General features: G+C 41.7%; 1 protein-coding gene across 1 annotated transcript in view; it reads right to left on the reverse strand.

The window, feature by feature from the left end:
- Nucleotides 1-11,491, reverse strand: part of LOC307124663 (protein unc-13 homolog B-like) — a 55,939-nt gene extending 44,448 nt beyond the window's left edge. Inside the window, exon 1 of the mRNA XM_079814038.1 lies at nt 11,258-11,491. Within this exon, the coding sequence (XP_079670164.1) occupies nt 11,258-11,279 (22 nt within the window). The 5' untranslated portion in view covers nt 11,280-11,491. The remainder of the gene's footprint in view (nt 1-11,257) is intronic.
- Between the last annotated feature and the right edge of the window lie 513 nt (nt 11,492-12,004).

Here is a 12,004-nt window from a genome sequence, read left to right on the forward strand (position 1 = left end):
GCTGATGCCATAAGGCCCAGCATTCTCTGAAAAATTTGCAGGGGTTTGTTGGTTCCCGTCTTGAATAAGTATGCGAGCTGCTGTGTAGTCAGAGCGCGCTCGTTCGATAGCCACGCCCTCCCAGGAAGGAGATTCTCTGTCTGGGAAGCAACGAGCTCTTGGCTGTGTTTATTCTGAGACCCAGGCATTCTAGATGGCTGAGTAGCACAGATTTGTGAGATTCTAGTTCTTCCTCTGACTGGGCCAGGATGAGCCAGTCGTCGAGGTAGTTCAGAATGCACATTCCCGTTTGTCTCAAAGGGGAGAGAGCTGCATCCATACACTTCGTAAAAGTGCGGGGGGCCAGAGATAGACCGAATGGCAGGACTGTGTACTGATAGGTCTTCCCCTCGAACGCGAATCTCAAAAACGGTCTGTGACGGGGGGTCATTTGGATATGAAAGTAAGCATCTTTCAGATACACTGGGAAAAACCAATCCATCGCGCAGATTTGCACGATGATTTGTCTTAATGTCAGAAGATGTTGGATGCAGGACGCACTCCATCCACACTCAAAGTCTACACGGCAGCTATCGCCGCATCCCATGTCGTTGGGAAGACACGACATGTTCATAAAATTCTTAAAAGGAGCCAGGAGGCTTAACCCTCCCCGCCCTCCTACGGTGCCATCCTGGGACCTTTCATTGGTACTAAGAGCACTAAAAAGACCTCCCTTCGAGCCGTTGCAGACGGCAGAATTGAAGCCACTTTCGCTAAAAACTGCTCTGTTATTAGCACTGGCATGCTCTAAGCGTGTCGGTGACATTCAAGCGCTATCTGTGAACGCGTCATGTTTAGAATTTGGCCCAGGTCATTCTAAAGTCATCCTTAAACCGAGGCATGGCTATGTACCTAAAGTGCTTTCAACAGCGTTCAAAGCACAGGTAATCACTCTCTCTGCCCTCCCCCCTTCAGAGGATGAGAGACAGTTACACCTGCTCTGCCCAGTTAGGGCGCTTAGAGCATATATTGAGCATAGATATATCGTCGCTTCAGTCGATTTAACCTGACGCAATTCCGTTACGCTGTCCTGCCATTGGTTCATGCAGTTCCCATAGGCCAACCAATAGCATACGAGATGTCTCGACACTCTTTTGACTGGGCAGTGGCACTGCGTGATTTTACAAATACTTCATTATTTCGAGATAAAGGAATTATCCCAGTGCGTCTAGCTAGACGCAGTACTCGTTCCCTTATCTCAGGGAACCGAGGTTACGTTAAGTAACCGAGTATGTTATGTTTACGAAAGTTAGCCTGTTTTCAGGCACTGCGTAATATCCTTACGCACCTGTTGCACCCATGGTACGGCAGCAAAGTTCCTTGATTATTATGCAGGAATGAGAGTATAGTTCCTAGCCATATCGGCCTAGAAAATCGCAACCTTCTTTTTCGTCGGTCTTAGTACACGATGTAATTACAGAAGAGTCTAGTTTTAAATAGGAAAAATATTGAAACTCTTTGGTCATTTTTGAGCGAGATGCTAACAGTCTAATCAGATTCAATGAGTACGTTTACATGCACGTTTTAAAGCAGCACTAGGTAACTTTTCAACCTTTATAATATATTTTCAAGACTCTTGTGATGATACATCGACTTACAATAGGTTGAATGACACGTCTGCCATAGCCTGACGGGGTCTGTATGGTTTTTAATCGCACTTTTAAACTTCGGGTTTCGGGTAGTAACCCGAGAACAAAAAGAACTACAAAATTCGACTGCTTTACGGCATATACGTCACTTCCACCACCACCCCCACTTCCTTAAATTCGGACGTGCGAGCCAAACTATCATTTGTTTGCCGAATGTTATAATCATGGCCGAAGCAGCACAGAAAAATAAGAAAGCAAAGGTTTTGTCGGAGGAAAGCAAAAAGAGGAAACGAGAAAGTGATCGGATTAAAGGCAGGACGAGGATCAACATTGGGCCAGCGTTTGCTCGTTGGCATGAGCTGAAGGAGGAGGGGCTACATTCTTGCAAGTAAATACAGAAGACGTACAAAATCATATTTTAGGATACCTAACATGTCTGTGATATTTGTTTATTTGTCTTGCATCAAGCTATAATGCAAATTGATTTTTCAAATTTGCAGATTCATCTATGGTAGCTTGATATTATAATATTGACGATATATGGTTATTACCTACCACTCAAACACTGAATTGAAGTGTCATATAGATTATGTAAAACGGGAACCAATAGACTAGGCTACTATAATGACACTGGCTTGTAAACGTGAGCATCACGATCATTTGGCGTTTGAAAAAAAAAAATAAAACCCATGAAATTATATTCATATGACATGCTGAAACATATGCCACTGTACCTGGGATGAAGACATTTCACACACGACGCAAGCAGAACACCTGCATGTGAACTCCTCCTGCAGTGTTCAGGGCTATCATGGTTGTCATGTCAACAAATGCACGTGCGATGCATCCCCTGATGTAGAATGACAGAGTTTACGACAGTAGTAGAGGACAATACTGTTTCCCAACTGTAGGGGGACCCCGAGAGCAAAACCTACCTAGTGCTGCTTTAAGCCGATTATGCCTAATAAGCCGACAACGAACATGGTCATGTAAACGCTGTAACACATTGTCTTTTATCGGAGTAAGGTCATAAACGGCTTAAGCATAAACTGGTCGGAACAGGTAGATTTTGCCTCTTATCCCGATTTCACGCGGCATGTAAACGCATTAACAGCTTTCTGTCGGCTTATTGAAGTGCGCATGTGTGATAGGTGACAGAAACGCATACTTAGAGCAGATTTAAACACATCTAGACAGAGCGAGCGTTTTGCATGAAAGAAAGAAGGAAATATATCACAAACGCAGACTCTTTTAAAGGGGGGGTGAAATGCTGTTTCATGCATACTGATCTTTTGGCACTGTTAAAGACTTGGATTCCCATGCTAAACATGGACACCGTTTCATAAGCTAAGGTGGACGTTTAATGGGAGTATTTCTTTGCCAAAATTAGTACTTCCTGTTAGTCATAAGTTTCGGAAAGTTTTTTTCGATCATGGGTCCGCTTGACGTCAACAGGGCGGAATTTCCTTGTATGGGCCGTACGGACAATTCTACCGGAAGAGCGCGCGTGAGAGAGAGAGAGAGAGCGTGAAAGCAATAGGCTACGCCCATCAGAGCGCTGGCTCGTACAGATGGAATTTGCTTTTCCGGATCAACAACTGAGTTGCGCAAATATTTATGTCTGTTCCCTGCATTTCGGTGCCGATTGTTTTATAAACAAGGCCCAGTTCGACGCCGGATTTTCAGATCGCCTAATACTGAAGGATGGAGCGGTCCCAACGATAAAGGTCCCAACGTTGGAACCGCAGGTTTGACTGCTTCAAATGTCTGTTTTTGCCTATGCCCATCAAGTAGCCCAAACATGATCACGTATTGATCAATGGAGCATGCGATGTATAGTGTGTGTACATTTGTTTAGCTGGCCACTATATGTGTATGTTTGTGTATTGTAAAAGCACTCCAAACAACAATACACAAAGAATGGGGAAATATGTTGAACTAAATAAGCGCGCTTCTTCATTCAAATGCGCTACTATTCCATGTCTTTCTATGTAAACACTAGCCTGACGCGCAAAACCAGTCCGCTTACTACAAATCATGTCTTCACAAACCACGCGTAAACACACACACATACACACACACACACACACACACACACACACACACACACACACACACACACATTGTAACACTCACGCTTGACATGGTGTTCTAAATAACACAAGCCGCTAAACATATTATATAGTTAGTGTAACTTATACCACAGTCGACGTCCTGCTCTAGTCGTTTTTGCTGCTGCTCCTGTTCAACTTCAGCCTCTGGGTCTGATTCCGGATCATAGATGTATGGCTGTATCTGATTAAAAGCCATTTTTTATGTTGAATAAAGTTTTTCCCCGCTTTTAGGGATGACGCAGCTTTCAGACGCACTCAACACAGTAACAGCGGCGCGCGCTCGACATTCTTTAGCTCCGCCCACACGATACGCCCCCAGCCGCACGGCTTTTTCCGGAAAGACTCGGAACAGCGCATCTTCCTTTTATAATTATAATAAAAATAAAGACTTTTCGGAGATATGCAGGATGCAGTGCTACTCTATAGGTACTCAAGATTGACATGAGACTGACTGAAACTGAGTGTTCCCCCCCCCCCCTTTAAAGGTCCCATGGCATGGCATTTTTCTATTATTTTATAGTGTTTCCTGAGGTGTACTTATATTGTTAGTATGATTTTTACATCATAAAATGTCATAATTTAGAAATAAAAGGCATTTTGTCTATACTGCTGTTTGCCCTGTGGCTGAATGCCCTGCTTCAAGAGGCGTGTCTGCTGTGAGACTTCAGTAAAAACGCCCACTGTTGTGATTGGCTGACATCTTTGCATTTGATATGAGCGGAGGGGGCGTGGTTTAACGAGGTCTACGACGCACGAGCTGCTGCCAGAGAGACGGATGGACCTAAGTTCACTTCTCATCAGTTCTCTCAGCATGTCTCAGTTCAGGGTGAACTGTTGTAGTTACTAGCATATACTTCAGGTTATTAGTTTATTTCTAGTCGGAGGGGCTGTCACTCATGTCAGAAAGTTAGTAACTTTAGTAAATTATGGATCAGCGCTGACTCGAGACGCGAACCGTTTAGAACGATTCAGTCCGATTTGGTGAACTGGTTCGGTTCACTAAAAAGAACCGATTCAAAAGAATGATTCGTTCGCGAACCGGACATCACGGAGACGGAGCGATTGCTAACAAAGTTATTTATAGTAACTACTGAGTTGTGAGAGCGCTGTCTGTCAGCGCGAGTTTATTGTGTTTGTATCTGAGAGTTCTGAATAAACACGAGTCCCAGTCACACCGAGTCCGTCTTCATCATTATTACCAACTTTGTAACACATGCAATGTACCATTACAGCGAGATGAACGAGTTAGTAAGTTTGATTAAAGCATTATTTCTAGATATGTTCCAATCATATGAAAAGTGTCAGTGACGCGCATTGAGTAACTTACACAGCGCAAACAAAGACACAACAGCAGTAATCGAATGTAATCCAGTTTATTGTGGGGAAAGCTGGCTAGCCTAGCCGGATACGCTCACGCTTACCCCCCTTCTGCTTAATCTCGCGCCGCGTTTGGTGCCTCCGCTGTGGGCCAGATGCAGTACTGGGGGTCGGGGATGTTGAAGGCCGAGCTTCGGCGTGCGTGAGGTTTATCTCTAAAGATGTGGCTCTGCCAATGTTGAGCAGAAACTCCCGACTGTATGCACATTTAAGAACAGATAGACGCGACGAGGACGTACAAAAACACTGACTCACAAGATAGAAAACACGAAAACACCGTTCTGTAGGGAGAGAGAGAAGCCGCAGTGTGTGCACGAATAATAAATAATTAGCTACACATAAGAAATCACTGATCACAGATCAGAAGGAACTGAAAAAAGACTTCTGTTTTCATTTGTACATCCAAACACTGAGAAACTGCCAGCGTTCACTCGTTCACAAGCCGAGGACAATAATATAGCTTTTGCATGGGCGTGCCAGATTCTCTGGGCGGAGGAAAGGGAGGTAACCGTTCCTGCTTGGACGTCAAACCAGGAGACTTCAGGATTGGCTCGTCTGGCCTGTCATTTTCTCAAAGGCAGAGAAAGACAACCAGAACTCGGTTTTACACAGATCAACATTTCTATCCACTTGGGGACAATATTCAGGCTAGGGGAACTCATATTAATGTTGAAATACCTCATAAAATGAAAATTTCATGCCATGGGACCTTTAAGACCCAGAAAATTGTAAAAATGTGTTCTCATCTCTCGTGCAGTAGAAGTGGTTCAGTCAAAACGCTGCATCTGTAAATGCATAAGAGAGAAATTTTGCATTATCGTGTTCAGCAGAAGAAAGGAATTCATACAGGCTTGGAGAAACTTAAGGGTGAGTAAATGGGTGAATTATCCCTTTAAAGCGGCAGATGGCAAAACTGCAGCGCTCACTTAAACAGAACTATATTGTGCATTGGTGTGGTGCTGATATAGTTATCGTTCTTGATGTGGGCTTTGCATTTTTTTTTTTAAATGTGTAAACATCTTTAAAACATAGCAGGACTCCTGGTGAAGACGTCATGCCATTATTCTAAACTTTAGTGACTACTATCGCAATCTTTTGGGAAAGTAGAAGAGACTTGGAGTAGAAGTCAATGCCCAGATCTAATACAAGAAAGATAACATGAGATATCCAGTAAGCTTTGAATGCATTTCCTGGTCAGATTAGAAAAACAGAGGCTACACTGGCATGCACACATGTGATGCTGCGGCTGCATACACACAGGCCCACACAGCACCAGATGGCTGGAGGATTACACCGAAGCTCTGTCCCTCCCCCCAACACCAGCATCATGCTGTATATCCATCAAACTTCACTTTCCCCTTGTGCCAGTGTTTCCTCTCTACACGTGGAGAACAAACTTCTAAACAAATGAACTGAGTTCTCAACAATCCAAAGCAACACAAAACACTGCAAATCAAATCTGAAGCTCTACACTTTTTTCAGTCTTTAAAAAAAACCTCTTAACCGTAAAACATGGCCTGGAGCAGAACGCTGATAGAAAAGGAAAAACATAATGATCCACTGTTGCATTCATGATGAGAGCAAATCATATTTATTTTGTACCGTTATCCCAGAATATCTCTCTATTCATCATCGAGATGTCAGTCTCTTTTGATTTTCTGTATATGCTTCCTCTCTCATGACTGCTGACAGCATGACAGATCTTTGTGACACAAAGGACCTCACAGAACAGCAATTTACTCTAGTCCAGACAAACTAAAATCAATTGTATTGGATTTATAAAGAGAGGAAACTTCTATAGATCGTCTCAAATTGATGGCATGCTTACAGTATATGCATGCATACTGTCACTGGAAATATTCAGTTTACATACATTTACTTATGGGGCAGAATATTTAGCTGCTCTAAACTACTCTAAGTCACAGTAGATCAACAGAACTGATAAATGAATTAGACTTCTACATTTTCTGAAGAAATGTGAGTGGTGCTTTGTTATGCAAAAGCAGTCACCACTATTCTAAGATATTCTAGGTGGTTGCCAGTGGTTTTAACACAGTTAAATTCGCAATGAAACAGAAGTAGCAACCTTTTTCTTCCATATTGTGACGTACATCTGAGTAGAACTGATTATCAAACAAGAAAAAGACTTGATTCATCAATTGTTGATTGGATTTTGAGATGTAGGTGTTGCACTCAAAAATGGAGGCAGATGAACGCAAACTTGCAGGGACTGGGTTTAGGAGGATTAAATAATTGTATAAATCCTGCATGTCACCAGAGAGAAGTTGTTTTCTTTTCACCAAAAGATCCGGTTATGACATTATTATTAATTTTGATTACTAGTAATGATGGGTCGATCATACTCTGAGACCGTTGGATGAAATTCTGATGCATAAGGCACACAAAATGGGAAATGCTTCGGGAGTTTCAAAGTCATTATCTGATTGGATGAATTCTACAAGATTTCCGGATACGTGTGTGTCATGTTCTTTAACGATCCACCTGGAAACAAAGTCGTCTTGATGCCAAACCCCCTCAAGGAAGAAGCAAGCCATTGATGGCTTATCAGGATCAATTAAACCCTGGATTTCCAAAAGTATGTGAAGTTTGCGGCTCCATTGTTGCAGTAAACTTGCACAACGTTCTTGAATTAATAATTCATTAGATGCATGCCGGCTTTACATTCTCATGCCCATAAACATGACACAGAACAAAACAAACTGTGATTGGCTGTTTTACATGTCAGTCAGGTGGCCTTTGGGCTGTGATGGAGTCTTTTGCCATCAGTCTGTCGATCATGATTCATTTTTAACAAATCTTTAAAGGGTTAGTTCACCCAAAAATGAAAATGATGTCATTAATTACTCACCCTCATGTCGTTCGACACCCGTAAGACCTCCGTTCATATTCGGAACACAAATGAAGATATTTTTGTTGAAAGCTGATGGCTGAGAAAGGCTTCAGATAGGCCTCGATTGGCATTCAGTACATTTACACTCCCAAGACCCATAAAAGGCACTTAAAACGTTGTTACAAAGTCCATCTCACCACAGTGACTCTACAATAATTTTACGATGCGACGACAATAGTTTTTGTGCGCAAAAAAAAAATCAAAATAACACCTTTATCCAACTTGTTATTGTCTTCCGTGTATGCCTCCACGACGCATGCGCGAGAATATGACGTAGCGCCAGCGTTCGGGAATCCATGAAATGCACACTTTAACCCCATTTTGAGAACTACGCCGAGACCTAAAGCACGATCAATGTAGAATCCAACAGCTTAGACACGCGCGTCTTCCTCTGCTTGTAAACAAATCGCTTCTGGGTCATGTGTCCGAACGCCGGATCTGCGTCATATTCTCGCGCATGCGTCGTGGAGGCAAACACGGAAGACAATAACAAGTTGGATAAAGGTGTTATTTTGATTTTTTTTTGCGCACAAAAACTATTGTCTTCGCATTGTAAAATTATTGTAGAGCCACTGTGGTGAGATGGACTTTGTAACAACGTTTTAAGTGCCTTTTATGGGTCTTGGGAGTGTAAATGTACTGAATGCCAATGGAGGCCTGTCTGAAGCCTTTCTCAGCCATCAGCTTTCAACTAAAATATCTTCATTTGTGTTCCGAATATGAACGGAGGTCTTACGGGTGTCGAACGACATGAGGGTGAGTAATTAATGACAGAATTTTCATTTTTGGGTGAACTAACCCTTTAATATGACTCAGGAACATTTTGTGTTGACCATGCATGTGCAACATCTTTGGGTCCAAGTTGTTTGTTCATCCCGTGACAGACCCATAGGCTAAGGCTATGCAGTGGTTACCGGAAACAGAAATTATTGACCTCCTGAGTCTTGGGTTCTGAGCCGTTTCTTTCTTTTGTCACGTGAGTTAAAAGCTGTATTGGACACAGAAATTAGTTAATAATTCCCAACCTTCCTTACAAACAAACATGTAGTTGTTTTTTTATTACTCTTACAGTAACATAATGCGTTTCTTGTCTCAAATTTCTTACAATTTATACATTAGTGAATTCATGATAGTTCTTTTCCACAACTCGTGGTGAATGAACAACTCAGACCCAAAGACTAGGCAGGTGAGCTAATAATTTCTGTTCCTGTACAGACTACATAGCTTCAGCTTATGGGTCTTGTGTAGCCACTAGGCAGACTTTCGGACTGACGACAGAAGGTCTGAACTCCATAGCTTTCACTGGCCAAGGACCGCCAAGGATGTCTGACTGACATGTAAAGCAACAAATCAGTTTGTTCTGTTCCGTGTCATTTTTAGGGGCGTGAAAATCTAACGTTGATGTCCCTACAATAACAGACCAGTGTCTGTGTGTAAAACTTTTGGACGTATTTTAAAGAGTCTATGCTGCGAACTTTACTTAACATACTTTTAAAAATTCATTGTTTAGTATCCTGGCCAATACGAGCCAGGGCTTTCAACAGGCTGGGCTGGGCTAATAACCTCGGACCTGTAGCACCGAGCCCAAAAGGGAAAGCCCCGACGAGGCCTGATCAAGCCCTGGAAGTGACCGTGGAAATGCCACTGGCCCTGGCACACACTAGCAGGCCTACTTTTGGCCCGACAGGGGAAACGTGGGAATTGTCACAGTTGTAAACGCGACACATTCTTCTTTCAAGAGGAGGTTTGTCATCACGGAATCTTTGTTTCCAGGTGGACCATTAAAGAGCACAACACTTGCATCTCCCGGACATCCTGTAGAATTCAACCAATCAGATGACGACTTCGAAAATCCATAAGTGTTTCCAGTTATATGTGCTATATGCATCAGGTCCATGGGCTGAGACTGAGCCTGTGACTAATGGGGATGTGACGTGACAAAAGAACAAAAAACCCAGCTAAGCAATGAATTGCATTAAACTGCCTGCATTATAGTTTTTTCTTACTCTAAATGTGATCAACGTTTGCGTAAGTTGACGTGTTGGGGAATTTGGCTATTAACATGTAACATTTCAATTATATTCTGCTGAAATGAACAAAAAGATTGCTTCCTTTTGAGTCTCAAAGATCTGAGTCAGTAAAATGATCCAAACTTCCCATCACTAATTTCTAGCTCAATATTTTCATGAGTCGTTCATAATAACATCTATAACACGCATTTATGAAATAGGTGCATTTTCATTTCATGCCTACTATAAACATTGCGATCCATGTTAGGGTGATCTGGATGGTTGCTGGGTGTTACTTACAGGCTCATGTCAAAAGAGCAATCAAGTCTTCGTGGTATTCACATGTTTAGGCAGGCCTTTTAGGGTTCGTTCATTAATGCAAGTGTAGATTACTTTTTTCAGATTTTATTATAGAAAAGTGATCAAGTTTAATGTTTAGGGTTCGTTCAAATTCCCAACTCTGTTTATGGTTCTGAATGGTTCCAGACTTCAATCGAGTATTTTTTGTACACTGTATTATAAATACTGAGCATTTGACATACAACTTTCAGGAGATACACTAGCATATACAGTAATGGCGTCAAAGCTAACTGGCATCGATTAAAGCCACACAACTCCAATGATTGATTGATTTGCAAATCTGATATAAAAGTACACTTCAATTGAGTGTCAAAAGTTACTTCTACTTAAGCTCAATGATCTAAAACATGACTGACTGAACATGGATGGCTACTGAAAATTTGCAGTCAACAACAGGTGCACAAATAGTAGTCATAGTCGCACCGTTTTGCGGCACAAATATAGTCTGTCATGTGGATGAAACGCAATAATCCAGGGGAAATATGTGCTTGTTGTCATAAACAATCAAAGCGTACAGTAGGACAGCCAGACAGGTGATCACAGCATATGCGGGGCCATAACAATTCAGCAGCGGGAAAACCCGTTAAGCGCATTAACAGACAAGATGAGTCGCCTCCAATCCACAGTAACACACATACGAGTCCGTGTTACACTTACTTTTTCCTCAAAGGTTACTACACCTGTTCTTGATTGATAACTTATATCATAACCTGTTAGTGTTACCTGTTGCTTTAACCGGTTTCAAGTACATTTCAAGTTTATACCACACGCTATTTCAAGAAGCACATAAACACAGTAAACGGTAGACAATGCAATAACAAAAAATATTAAAAATATTAAAAGGTCCCAAACACTTACCTCGCACGCAGAGAAGCGACATTGCTGAGATTTTATTCCAACACAGCACAATTATTATGACTTAATCACCTCCAGTGGCATTTGCCACTTTATTTCCTCCCATCTCGAAATGATATTCGAAATTGCGAGAAACAATCGTAGTTGTTTAAATTCATCATAAAAATTAGAGTGAAGAACCGATTGTGTTTGCAACGCGCCTGGGGAACTGTTCGGCGTACCCATGGCGTGAGTGACATGAGCACGAACCAATCATCTTCACTGAACGGAGAATGTGGGCGGCTCTAAAAGACTGTGCGTCGAATAACGTTTTGCACGCGTACAGGTGTGTAAAGCCCTCTTTAACCCGCATATTTTACAACATCTGTATCATTATAATCCTTTAAAACAAACAAACACCATGTAGTTTTTAACAATTAACATGTAAAAATGTAATTAAGTCTAAAGTTAGATATTTTGCAGCCGTAGTCGAGACATGTACAACGTGCAGCTTCTTAAAAATATTATTTAAAAGAAAGAAAAAACGATGACGAAAAATACCGAATAGTAACATTTGATTTCTACAGATTTAATCGGATCTTTATTGTAATAAACTCTTACATCAGCCTGTGGTGAAGCATTTTGGAGTCTAACGACTTGGATTTATACATGTTGTTTTTGTGGCAAAATTGCGCCATCTAGTGGTGACCATATGCTGCTTCATATTAAAATAAAAATTTATTTATATTCATATTTTTGTTTCAAAGTAAC

This window comes from Gobio gobio, assembly GCF_949357685.1.
Source record: "Gobio gobio genome assembly, chromosome: 4".
Classification (NCBI taxonomy): Eukaryota; Metazoa; Chordata; class Actinopteri; order Cypriniformes; family Gobionidae; genus Gobio; species Gobio gobio.